The 14239-nt window shown below is 39.6% G+C and overlaps 1 protein-coding gene across 3 annotated transcripts in view; it reads right to left on the bottom strand.

The window, feature by feature from the left end:
• LOC119651597 overlaps nucleotides 1–14224 on the bottom strand; it is a 37501-nt gene extending 23277 nt beyond the window's left edge. The window contains exons 1-4 of one of the 3 annotated variants that reach the window (XM_038055246.1): nucleotides 13573–14224; nucleotides 13194–13309; nucleotides 13033–13129; nucleotides 12818–12954 (exon numbers count right to left, since the gene is read on the bottom strand). In XM_038055246.1, the coding sequence (XP_037911174.1) occupies nucleotides 12818–12954; nucleotides 13033–13129; nucleotides 13194–13309; nucleotides 13573–14070 (848 nt within the window). In that variant the 5' untranslated portion in view covers nucleotides 14071–14224. Of the gene's footprint in view, nucleotides 1–12817; nucleotides 12955–13032; nucleotides 13141–13193; nucleotides 13310–13572 lie in introns of all 3 variants that reach the window. The other 2 variants (XM_038055245.1, XM_038055247.1) reach the window with 2 other exon arrangements.
• Nucleotides 14225–14239: the final 15 nt, after the last annotated feature.

The following is a 14239-nucleotide window of genomic DNA, read 5'->3' as shown; positions in this document are numbered from 1 at the left end:
TTCTGACTGTAGTGCTTGGTGCAGATAATTTTGCCTTTTGATTTATCTGGCCGTGAGTCGTGCCTCGGAACTGCCTTTTCAATAAACGCCAGATTTGTAGCCGTGCTTGGGGTAATACAAACTCCGTGAACTGGACGCAGAATAAATGAATTTAGATCGCATCTATAAATCTTACTTTCCAAGCAAATATATCCATAAAACAAGAAGGAGCAGATTCATATAACTAAATGTATCTGGATTTATGGAGGAACATTCATATACACGTACGATGCCACTGTAACCAGCATTCGGACAGTTACGGTTTTTTAGCGAGTTGGAATGTTTAACTTTGTTCTGTGGGGCATTATCGTAGCTTTTACTGCTAATCAGTTTTAATACGAGCTCCTTATCCCTTCCGTTGTGTTATAAGATTTTACGTTGTCCAGGACCTTTACAAGGCTCCTTTTCTCCTATATAAAACTATGTAGAACAATGAAATTTTGTCAGGGCATCATAGAGGCTTTTATACCCAGGAACAATATATATATGTATAGTAAATATGTATGTACCTATATTCTAGAATCGCAGGGTTCCTTAGGGAGTTGCATCCTACATTCTCTGAAGGGGGAGAGAAGCGGGCGGCGGATTCCTCCCGGGCCTGAAATTTGCTCGGAGGCCTGGAATTGAAATTTCAATGAAAAAAGGGATAATAGGGGGCAGACAATGTTCGGTCTAGACCCGAATAATTTTCACCCCAGGCCCTGTTTTCCCGAATACTTTCATGTTATAAAATTACTTCGTATATCAGTGTAACCTGTATGAAGGCATGTTGAAAAGTGGGGGTTAGGTTAAGCCAAAATACCTGATCATAATTCTGCTCACTACTACTTAGCATCAGTTGTCCTCCCTCACTGCTCACTCTCCTTAGGATCATCTTTACAAAGGTTTAAAGGAGACACCCATTGTCCAAAGTAAGTTCCTACGTTTCGTTGAGAATAACCGAGTGTTTGGAATTATGAAGATGACATTGGTTTCTTCTTCAGGAAACTCCTTTGAGGAGATATGTTTAGCCTCCTTCATTTGGTAAACCCTATACAGGTAGTGTTATAGACTATTTAGCTCGCAAGACATTCAATATCCTAACTCCGAATACTAGCGTTCCTCAAGCTACTATTAATCCGAACTAGCGTTCTATCTATGTTTGAAAAACAAAATTGTTAGTAGTAGTCTAGGAGGATTTCTACCATAGCCTGGACGATGAGTATCAGTCGACTCACTTGTGACTGGGTGCCTGAGTCATTGAAGTAATAATCCCGGGCAAGCGCAGAACAGATCACACCGGCTCCAAGGGACTTCGAAATGAAGTACTCTAACACACTTCAAGACAATAGGCATTTAGATAATTGCAGGAATTGCCGTTTGTAGGATAACACCTTAAAAGGCTTCCCAAGCGACTATTGTCGACTTGCGTAAACTGATGACACGATATGCAAAACCGAAACTTTGGGTCCGGAAGGCAAACTTATTAAGGTCTTGGTAAAGACAAGGTCGGATACATTTGCTGAGTTGTCCGAAGCATGCATTGCAGAGAACATCTTCGTTGCAGTATGGGACTGGATGTAACTTCTTTTGGTACCCAAACTTTGTAAACCTCCAGGCGGGCATTGTCTTATTGACCCATATACATATAAAGATAGTTCTGGGTTGCTGATGGCCAAGAAAATTCTGAGATTGGCAATCTACGTAAATCGATCTGACTTTTGAAATCATAAAATCGGTTAGTGGCCTGGCTGAAACTATGTCGATTTGAGGAATGCATTAATTTTGGCCAACTATCATACATAGAATCAAACTGTGTGTTCCCTAATGACAGTTGATGTTTCCTTCTCCTGTTGGTTTCTTCGACCGCCACCCAGAAACACAGCTTTGGTACGGCACTGATGATGAGTTCAAAGAGCATTACCTGCACTGGTACCTCTCTGTTGTGGAAAGTCATGTACGAGCAATAAGGTAGTTTTATGAGGACTTGCGGTGTAGTATACTCACACGTAGATTTCCCAGGGGGAGGAAAGAAAGTGATTACCCTACGATCTCGAATTGAGATACATAAAGAAGTAACTAATGCTAAAAGGATAATTTTCATCTCGGGCCTGGACTTTCCCTCCACGGCCATGATTGTCACGAAATTTGCTAAGAACGTGCGGTCTGTAAATACTTTCACACGCTATAAGTGGTATCACTTTTCCTTATGTTTAACAGGAGCCTTTATGTGAAAGGATGGTGTATTTTTTTTTGAAAATTGCCATGCGAGGAATCAAATGAAAGGGCTCAATTAGTGATTTTTGGAATAACTTTTTGGGATATATCAATTGGGTGTGATGAGGAAGTGACGACCCAAAATCTGGGCTCCATGAACTGTAACAGACCTGGTTCTCAGAATCTATGTAAAACCTAGTGTTCAAAATATATCCCATTCCAATATCTCCCCAAACGAAAATTAATAATTGTATATTACAACAGTTTATAAATTTTTCAAAAAGACCCGTTCGTTCTAGAAATAGTAAATTTGTGGTGAGCAACACTAGATAGGAGAAATTTTCAACGGTCTCAAAGTTGTAGTCTCCTAGGTAAACTGTACATCTCGGGTTGTTTTTCCCATGATGTCAATATCGTCAGCGTAGACCAGTAGTTGGGTGGATTGGAAGAGGGTGGTGCCTTTCGCATTTATTTACATCGGCATTGCGAATCACTTTCTCCAGGACCAAGTTGAAGAGGGCACATGATAGGGCATCCCCTTGTCTTAGATCGTTGTTGATGTTGAATGGTCTTGAGAGTGATCCTGCTGCTTTTATCTGCGATACCGAATTCTCTCATGGCTGTGTACAGTTTTACCTCGGCTATGCTGTCGTAGGCGGCTCTAAAGTCGATGAAGAGGTGGTGTAACTGGTGTCCATATTCGAACAGTTTCTCCATCGCTTGCCGCAGAAAGAAAATCTGATCTGTTGCCGATTTGCCTGGAGCGAAGCCTCTTTGGTGTGGGCCGATGATCTTCTGGCCGTATGGGACTATCCGGCCTAGCACGATAGCGGGGAATATTTTATAGATAGTACTCAGCAACGTGATACCCCTATAATTGCTTCACTATATGATATCTCCTTTTTAAGGTTTTGTTCGCAAAACAAAACCTTATTAAAGTCGGTTCAATGTCTGTCTGTCTGTCCGTCACAAGCACTTTTCTCACAAACGGTTATACTGATTGACAGGAAATTTGGTGAGAAAGTGGGAACTGTGGACCCCCAGACATGCAGTGAGTGATATCCTTCTACGTTCTGAGTGAAATTGTGCGGTGTTTCCAACGATTAATTAATTGAAATAATAAAAACTTGTTGTTTCTTTTTTCGTTGGTGTGGATATTTATTCTTGCAAAAACCGATATTTCGGGAATCACTTGTTCCCTTCATCAGTGCTAACAACTTCTTACGAAAACGAAAAAGAAACAACAAGTTTTTATTATTTTAACTTCTACGTTCAGATTTAGAGGGGGTCCCCATACATGTAAAAGGGGGGTGTAAAAATTTTTTTCACCAAATATAGTCATGTGGGGTATCAAATGAAAGGTCTTAATTAGTACTTTGAGTTTTGAGATGTGTTAAAAAGGCGGGGAGTGGGAGTGATGGAAAGTGATGATTTCTTTAACGGACCCATTCTCAGAAACTACCCAACCGAAAAATCTGCAAAGAATCATGAAGCTGCCTCTATATGGTGCTCAGGCCTCAAAATATCGATCTGTTCAAATTAAGTTAATAATAGTATTATGTATTACGATATTTTTGGGAAAATTGAGTAAAACCCCCCTTAAGTTTATCTCAGAGTTATAAAGTTATGGTAGTTATGGTAGTAGTATAAAATATAATATGAAGCATATTATCTCCAAGTTTGATCTAAATCATACTATTAGTAACAAAGTTATAGTAGTTCAAAGTTGTCTTTACCGTGTAAATTTACAACCTGAAGTACTAAATCCCAGACAGCTTTTAAGGATATCGAATTGGTGGACTTCGGCGCAGAACCGGGATGTGTGGAGTTCCTTATTAAGGCAGGCCTAGACCGGATACCGGTTGTTGCGCCGTTGATGATGATGAACTACTAAATCCGACATGCTAATTGCATATTCTTAACGGGCTACGTACAAATGGGATAGTTCTACACTCAAATATACTCATGCAAGAAGCAAACAAAACTTTTGATACCTGAAGCGTCCAGCTTCCGGTTTCCCGACTTATTTATATTGAAATCAGTGAGAACATTTAATTGCTCTTGAAAAGAGGTAAACACGCTCTTAATAGAGCGGGAGCTTTTTCAATTGTATCAATTTTAGAAAAAAAATGGAGTTTTGCTACTTTTAATTGTTCGGTTATTATTTATTTTATTGTATCTATACTTATAGCAACAGTAGTTTTAAGGTTTTTTTTGTGGAATAAAACCTTATTAAAGGCAATTTCGTCAATCGTTCGTCAATCTATCTGTCACACCCGAGTCGAATTTATTGTCATGACATTATTGAAACCGTGTGATCTGTGAACCCCTTTATATATATCAAGTGGATCATTTTCTGTTGAGTATACATGGGAAAGGGGGGTTCGATTTTTTTCAACCGAATATGGCCGTGTAGAGTATCAAATGGAAGGGCTCAATTAGCACTCTTTCAACCTTGTTTTAATTACAATTTTTGATACTGGATGAAACAAAGGAAAATGACGGCTCAAAATGTGAGCATAAAAAGTGAAACAGAACAGAACCGAAAACACTGAAAAAACTCGCAATAGTGCATCTATACCAAATCCTGGCCGTAAAATACATCCCATTCCGATATCTGCACAAACGAACTTAATAAAGGTGTGTTACCAATGTTGTCCCCTCAATTTGCTATTTTTTTCATGACCTCAAGATATAAAATCGTGTACTTGTGACTGGAATCAATTCCATAGTTGCCTGTGAAAGCTCGTTAGTTCCCATTGAAACTCGCGAGGGCTTCCCAAATATTAAGAAGTTTAAATTATAGCATTGCTATTACTTTCAGACACATACCCACAGATTTTTTAGAAGAATCTCAACTCCATCCTTATTCAGTGGTAAAATGTTGGTATTCAACTTTATGGGAAAATATTACAAAAATTCTGAATTGAAAATGTCTGGATTTGAAGTGGGAAGTTCTAAAATTGACTTAAAAAAGTGTGAAGCGAGTTTAGAAAGTTCTGAAATCAGTTTGGAAAATTCTGAATTTGAATAGCGAAACCTATATTCATTTTGGGCGCTTTGAAGCCCGAGTTCAACTGATTCCGGTCTTTAATCTTGACGGTTGAATATATAACGCGAGTTTTAAGTTGCTTATTGGATTGTCGACGAAACCCAAACAGGTTGTATTTACTTTAACCAGACAACAGAACTGAATACTGAAAGATTTTTATAGCACGCTGTCTTCTCGGTTTTGTTTTTGGAGATAAACAATTTTCTTCCTACCGGGCGACTATGAAACTTTGGCACCCAATAATACTTTGCGTATCCTAAAAAGTGAACCTGTCCGTCTGTGAATGTCGCAATATCTTCTTCCAATGTCGTGGTGCTGCTGGACAGACTTTTATGTGAATTGCGAATGAGGTCACGTTGCTATCGAACTGTCAGATTCTGCAGTGGGTCGCCCCACCTTATATTCAACTTATTCAATTATGAAATATTGGACGGCATTCATCGAAATCGCAACTTTACTTTTACGTTTTCACAAGTACTAAGTACTAAGGTACTGAGATGAACTCTTCAAAAGGTGCTAAATATAAAACATTTGGTCTAGAAAGTCAACACTGTGTGGTACCATATTTTAGAAATTTATCTTCTTCATTCTAAAAGGGCAAAAACAGTCTAAGCGTTAATATGGGGCGGCACAATTCTGCGAAGTTTAAAGGAAATGTAACTATTATTAACAAAGTTAAAGAAGGTCAAAGTTTGGTATTTCGAGTAAATTTATTACACTCTAAGACGTGTATGATCTCATCATCATATCTAGTGAGCTGATGAAAAGGGCGGAGTGAATGGGAACATTAATAATTTGCCTTTTTTAACTATTTTAAAGTTTTATTTCAAACAACTATTCAAATCGGTTTACTGTTTCTCTGTCTGTGTGTCGGTCCGTTTGCCTGTCTGTCACATCCACTTTCTCAGAAACGGTTCCTATTGGTACGAAATTTGGTTGAAAGATGACAACTGTCGCTCCCCTTGCAAACTTTCTTTTTATTGAATATGTCATGTGGGGTATAAAATGAAAGGTCTCGAACTATCATATATTGCTACTATAACCGACGGGCAAGCGGCTAATAAGTCACTTAAGTTCGACCAGGTACCAATTCCAAACTATGTCTCCCCCCACGGAGAAGTCTGTGGGAGTCATACTCTTCATTTCAATAGAAAACTTAACTTAGTGTCTGTGGTGTGGTCTGCCAGAAAGGAGAGTACAGCAATTCACATAATGAGGGAAACTGACAGCAATCCATCAGTCAGTGGCACTGTTATTTGATTTTACCAGAAAAGGAAGATGAGAACACAACAGAAGAAAACTTCAGCCACAGTGGAGAGGGGACTACAGACTTAATCTTTCCTGATAGAATCGGAAAAGCGGAAAAAGGGGAAGCTGGTGGTATGAACGCATCTGGTCTGATGTGTGAAATTGGACGAAGGCGAACGTAACTTTGGCGAAAAGTCGGTATAAATTGATGACCCCGGGTGGCTCACACTAGAAGCAGCCAATTCTTCTGTTAGCGGCGGTTTTCCAGAACATATTATACTAAACTTATCTCTACAAATAGTAGTCAATTAGACTTGTAGCATGCCAAAGTCTCTTCCTTTCTATTAGAAATAAGCTGACCAAGTTGCAGGCCAGTTTTTGTGTTACTACTATAAAAGATTCCATCAGTAAAGGGGGCTATTATTTTCCGCGATGAGAGATCCTCAAGATCGCAAGCCTACCTACCAAATTTATTAGAGACAAACATGCTGAGAACATTCTACGGCCCGTTCCTAGTTCCTGCCATCTTACAATACCAGGCTAATTGTATAATGTGTGTCTTTGTTCTCCACTGACTTAAGAACTAAGGGATCTGGTAGCATGTGCGGGGGTATGTGGTCTTGAACTGTTCATGCAATCGTAGGGAAGAGAAGCTATTTGATTTATCACTAAAGCTAGTCTGATAATAGTATTTCGAAAATGCTGCGAGTTGATTAGAGAGTGCCGGGCACTAGATGAAGTTTCACTGTCAGAATGCCGTTACTTAGAATTTAGTATGACTATTGCGAGCGAGCAAAAAGTAATTCGAAAACCGAAGTCAAGGAAAACAAACCGGAGTGGAGGTCCCTAACCGACTAAGGACTAAGAACGAAGGCTAGTTAAACTTCAGAAACTTACAGCGTGAATATAGGAAGCTCGTAAGAAGGAGATCTGGAACGCGAAAAAGAGACGTTAAGGCTGCGTAGAGTACCCATACGGGATGATTGGAACAAGTTGGCCTCTCTTAGAAAACCGAATAGAACTTTCGAGTTGAATCAATACATGCTCTCTTGGAAGCATACCATCCCGGAGAAGAGGCAACAAATGTGGCTGAAAGAATTGGCTGTTTATGCAAACCTTTCAACAAGAAGTGTTCCAGGGGGAATTGGAACACTGAGAGAGTAGTAAAAAGCGCGATTTGCTATACTGCCTTTTGGAGCCCTTTAAAGTACTTGGCATCAATGTAATCTTTCCAGCTATGCTAAAGGAGTGTGTTGAACTTTTAGAGCGACTTCCAGGGAATATTTCCCTAGAGTGTCTTGCCCTCGGTTACGTGCCCACCTCTTAGTGATAGGTTAAGTTAGCCATCATACCGAAGCCTTCGGAAGATAATTATTCAAACCCAAAGAGTTTCAGACAGATATGCTTCATTCTCCCTGAAATGACTGGAGAGACTGGTTAACCACCACTTTCGCATGCTAACCTAAGTGGAAACTCGTATGAATCTGCTTATCACTCCTTGGTTTTAACATAGAGGACGCAAATCTGAAAGCCGAGGACAATAAAAGGGCCTTTTTCTGTGCATCATTTTCAAACACTTTGTGATGCCGCCATAGAGTCAAGTGTCGATAGCTATCTGACGGAAGGCTGCCCCTAAGGAGATGTGCTATTGCCATCTCTGTGGAGTATAATGATCGATTTCCTGCTATGTGAACTGCAAAATCTGCCAATATGCCTCTCTCCTCTTATGCTTTTGACGTAGCTGTGTTGGCTTTTGGTCAAGGTCTGGAAATGGTGTGCAGAAATAATCAAGGCACCGTTGATTCGATTGATAGTTGGTGCTTCAGACATGGACGTTTAGTAAACCAGTATTTTATATTTACAAAAAGGGGAAAACTGAATGGCCTTTGCCTACTAGATATGAGGGTTACAACTCTTTGCCTCCCCGAAGAAGTGAAATATTTGTGAATTATTCTAGATAAAAAGCTTTTTTTGAACAAAAATTTAGAGGTCCTTACTCCACACGGGGACTCATATAGTAATTTGGGTATGCATCCATAGCGTGGTGGGTTAAGATGAAACAAAAGAGGACAACTTACAGCCTCACTGCAACGAAATGTATGTCTGGGTATTACCGATACCATGAACACAATATCCGGCCCAGCTCTAAGTGCATTACTTAATTTGCAGTCCTCGAATATTACGAGTAATATCCAAAGCATTGCAATTCGAGTAGCTCATAGACTATTTTGTTTCGCTAAGTGTAATCTCGCGGTATTTCTCGCGTTAAATGTTTGAGATTATTAAGACTTGCCTTTTCTATTCGCTAGAAATATTTATTAAGATTGAAAATACCTATATTTCGGGAACCACTTGTTCCCTTCATCAGTGCTAACAAGTCCCAAGGTTTGTTAATTATTTAGATTTATGTCTAAAAACAGAATAGGGTTCTGGAGCAAGAGTCTACCTTTCGAATAAAAAATACACTTTTCCCTTCGGACAATATGCAACGATCTTCCAGGCTGAAGTGTAAGTAGCATTCGCTAATGCTTTTTTTCAAAACTGGGAACCAGTTTCCCATAAGGAGATGTATTTTCTGCTTAGCTGGTATCTATTATTTTGATTGCTACTTGTTTCCTAATTTGCGGCTGCGTTGAAGCCTATTTCCAAGTAGTGTGCGCAGTGTAGTTATGCTGTGATTGACTTTATGTAGACCTCTTATTGCGGACTTCGGCAATCAAGTTAGGGTTAATTCCATTTTCATGGTTTCGGAGCTCGCACTTGTAATCCCATCGATATCCTTGCATTCGATGATGATCTACTGACTTCTAAGCTTTATTTCCGTGTCCTGCCCTATAGATTTATCTATTTGACATAAAAACTTGTCTGCGGATATGTTTTTGACTTTTCAAACTGTTTTGTTTAATATTTCATTTTCAAAGAGACTGTGCTCCGGTTTTATTATCATTGCACGTAATGCTGTGCAAGTAAATAGCTGACAGTAATGGAGCCGCAATAAGTCAAACATGAACGTAGATTAACAATGAACAATCAGCTCCACCATCGTTCCGTATTTGAAGATAATGATTATTTTCGTTCCTTTTTGGAATAAATTTTGCAATTCCTTGGATTTAGTGTTGGACGCTAAAGGCCACAGCCCTAAAATTATTGCCTCCGATTTCAATCCGTGGGTCTTGGACTGAGGAAGCCGATTGGCCAACACCCACTTAAAACTTTCGCGGAGCTGGATATTGAGCTAGCGAATGTTGGATGCGAGGTAAATGATTAGGCTCGCACATCGATCTGATTTACATCAGTATCTTCGGATGAAAGAATGGTCTGGCGAGAGAGTAAGTACTACACGGTAACCAGATTCTGTGATAGGACAAGAGAAAAATAAGAACATCGGAAGCTGCAAAAAGGATGTCGATATCTTTGCAGTAGCATTAAGAAAGCAAAGGCGAGGGTAAGCGGCATTACTATGAGTAGCTGTACCTTAGGGCAAATAGGAATCTATGGGATGCTGCCTACAAGGTTGTAATGAACACGATTCGTTGGGCAAAAATCACCCCAAATCACGTGCCCGCGACTCTTGTTCAGAATAAATATAATTCTTTTTCGGTAACACGAAGAAAATGGACCTCACCCAACGGTTCAACAAGACGTCCTCTCGATTCTCGGGGAGTTCCCAAGAAAATAACGCTCAAGGTTTGGTTGGGATTTTAAACAAAGCCCTGAAGTTTCAAAGCTTACCTAGCTCATAAGCATATTTGAATCGTGCTTGGTGGAAGAAGTTTTTGCTACCCAGTAGAAAAGGCACAGGTTTGTTATGCTACCGAAACAACAATACAAAAACCACCTGTACTATTTCATATCGCCGTCTCTGTCTTTTAAGAAGATGTTGGGGAGGTTGCTTCCCTTTATCGAACTGGTAGTATGGGTTTCGGCGAGCCAGAATTATAGTTCATGTTCCGGACACGTAGGCCGTTGTTAAATGCTGCGCGATTGTGACTAATAGATGTTAGGAATACTTTTAATTCGGCAAAGGGGGTTGAATGAAGGGCGCCTTGCATCGATTTACATTAGACGGGTCCTCTCGACTGTTCCGAGTGTGCCGCTACACCCGAGCACCTGAAGCATGTAAGGTTCCATTGTGAAATTCGCGGATGAAAAATTTATTGATCCAAGAACTGGATCGAGGCCAGAAAGCGCGATGGACACGTGATTTACTGGTCTAGACCAGAACCCTCTCCGTGAAGTAATAATTCAAGGTGGTCCAGTAAGGATATGGACGGATAGGTGCGGGTGGCCTTAGTGGGTAGTAATCCCACGCAGTGCTGCAACCTGGTGCATCAGCACCTTTCCGTCTTCATCCACTAAACAAGTCGGGAAACCGGAAGCTGGACGCTTCAGGTATGAAAAGTTGTGTGTATTTCTTTTATAGAGTGTGAATTTATCCCATTTGTACGTTAGACGTAATATACGTATATATTATGTGAGAATATCCACTTTCGGGTGGTATGGCATTCAAAATCTTAAATTTCCAAAAAAGTGACAATTTTGACCTACTATAACTTTGTTAATAATAATGATGCGATTTTCATCAAACTTGGTAGGATCAAGCTCTATATTATATTATACATTGCTGCACTTCGGGGTGCTAGGATGAACTTAAGGGGGGTTCTGCAGCCAATTACTGAAAATTATAGTAATATACTATTATTAACTTTATTTGAAGGGATATTGGTGTGGAAGGTATTTCGGAGCCTAGCCACTATATAGTGGCAGCCTCTTGATTTTTTCAGATTTTTCGGTTTGGCAGTTTCTGAGATTGGCCCCGTTAAATAAATGATCAATTTCTACCCCCTAAACTCTCCAGCTTTTTAACAAATGTCAAAACTAAGATCAGCTTTGGAAAGTACTCACCGAGACCTTTCATTTGATATGACTATATTTGGTCAAAAAAAATTGTACACCCCCCTTTTGCATGTAAGGGGACCTCCACTTAAATTTGACGTAACAGGAGGTAACTCACTGTATGCGTGAGTGTTTACAGTTCCCACCTTTCCACCAAATTTGAGGTCAATCGCTGCTACAGTTTCCGAGAAAGATGCGTGTGACAGACAATTAATAAGGTTTTGTTTTACACAAGACTTTAAAAAGAATTGTGGCTGTAGAGTGGAAGCATCTTAGAAAATTGGAGCTGAAACACACTGCTATTAACCGACAGCGATGGCGCGTGGGTGTTTGACGCGTACACCCCACATACGAGTTTCCGGCAATTTCACTCGGTTATAGGCCTGATCTGGATGAACTCGCAAGGCACTCAAATTATCGCATAGCGTATTTAAAAATCGTTGTTTCGGTCGGTCTTTTGGTCGTTCCCCAACGACTACGATGTTTTGATCAAACTTGATGAGTTTTCGTTAGCGCGAACTATTAATTTTTCCATAATCGGCGCAACCACATGTCGATGGCAGATGTGCTCATTTCGGATATGATCATGGTGCGTTATGCTACTGGTGTAACGCAATATCTTCGTCCCCACCCATCGCGAGGCTAGCGCCAACAACCATAGATTTACCTGTCATTTGAAAGCTAACATAATGAGGTAACTTTTGTCAACTTTGCAGATTTTTAAGTTTAAAGTACCATTACAACAACATATTGAAATTTAAATAAAAATCGGTTTTGAAATTTCTTTACAATTTGAACAGTTATATCTTCGAAGTGATGATGACCGTTGAAATTGAAAAAAATATCCATTTATAAGAAATTTCATGCAGTTCCCGATCTGGGATTAATTGAGGGAGTGGGAAATAGTTCTTTTGGGAAGGTCAAACCTTTTCACACTATTCACGAAAAACGCTATAACTCTGTAACGGTAAAAGAGAGTGTCCATTCCTGGACCAATTTTTCTCAAACAAGTGGTATTATCCACCATTAAAATATGTATCATCATAAAGAGGACACTCTGTGTATTTTCTATAATAAGTTTATAACTAATGATCCTAGAAAGGTAGTAAACTAGGAGGAATTTTGACATTTAATGTAGGAAAACCAGACAGTTGTATACGTCCGATTAAGTGATATGGGAAGAAACTAGGAATTGGGGGTGAAGGGAGTAAGTAAAATATTATAAACTAGAAAGACAAGGAAAAATATATTTTTCCGATGATACCGAGGCCGACAGTTGGAATGGCGCGGATCTGGCCATAAAGGAAGTGAGTACAGGAACTGCTATCTTAAGCAGCTATTTGGTACAAATGCTCGAACTAGAAAGGGCAAATAATAAAAACTCACCCCAGCTCATCCCTTGCACACAATTTTGCAATTATCTTTTGCAGAGCGTTTGCCCAGTTATGGTTTTGTTTATTTTTTCGATGTAAGTCTTGCAATTGTGATCGATATTTGCAGTTCAACGCTGTCAGGTGAATAATCTAAGCAATCGAAAATGAAATTTATTGAATATGAATGAGTGCAATCAGATCATAATTTTCTGGAAAGCAACCTATTACCTCGGCTTTTTCGAATCGATTCTCATATTCACGCTCTCGTTCCGAAATTGTGTCCTTAAGCGCTTTGAACTTCTCCTCGAGTTCCAATAACTCGCTTCTGTTAATGAGCTAAAAGTTGTAGAGAAAAAAGTATTTTTTATAAGAAAGCAAACCGGACATACTTAGTTACACAAAATGAATCTTCGCGTCTAGATGATACATAATGTTGAAAATCGGGACTTTGAATGACATCCAAAGTTTTAACGCAAGTGTCACATATAATGCTGCTCGCCCAGGTCTGTGAAATATGGTGGTAGCATGATTTTAAATGGAGAAATAGAAAAGTCTTGCAAGAATTTAGAATATTTCTAAGCCATTGATTCACTATGAGACGGGGTTATCAAAAAACCTGGCATAAGCTGTTATTTAGGCGAGGCACTTTGAGATAGTATTTTCCAACAAATTATCAACCAGAAGAGCACTCGCGAACGCTTTTTGGCGCTTTATTCCACTATACACTGCTGTACAATGAATTTGAAAATAATGCAGCGCATGACTTACCTGTTGACTTTTGTTTCTCGTGTCTACTATTTTCCCTTCTCGAATTTTATCCTCCTTGAGACGCTCATACTCCTCCTTCAAGCGAATAAAGTCCTCGAAATGTTTTTCCATATATTTATAACGTGGTCCCAAAGCGTTCAATTCCAATTCTCTTTTCTCCAAGTCCTTCTTCAACGCCTCATTCTCTTTCACTACCCTTGTGTATCGATCAATCAAGGTTGAATTCTGATCACAGGAGTTGATGAGATCTTTGGCGGTGTCACTATCGGATTCCTTTAATATACGCCGAACATCATCTGCACTTTCCGAGGTGAATTGCCTGAGTGAATCCCCGTAATCCATGTCAGGATGAATGAGGCTTTTCGAGTTGATGACAGTTTTCGCAGATTTCACCAGTTTCGCATCGCGCGGGGTGCCCCGCTGGAGGTATTCTTCAATTTTCTTCTCCACCTCGCTAGGCTCGATCTTTTGTGCAATCGACACGTAGTTGGGGTCCATGGTAAATAAATGTTCTCAAAAATAAAATGAAGGAATTCTACAAGCGTTCAAAATTTGGCGAATTATATGCACCAGACGAAAATTTCGAATAAAAAAGGGTCTGCGATAATTTTCTTTGTACTAGGATCTTTATTCATCAACTGACAAGGGGACTATATTTCAAAACAAC

This window comes from Hermetia illucens, chromosome 3, assembly GCF_905115235.1.
Source record: "Hermetia illucens chromosome 3, iHerIll2.2.curated.20191125, whole genome shotgun sequence".
In the NCBI taxonomy this organism is placed as follows: Eukaryota; Metazoa; Arthropoda; class Insecta; order Diptera; family Stratiomyidae; genus Hermetia; species Hermetia illucens.
This window is presented reverse-complemented; position numbering and strand designations above follow the sequence as displayed.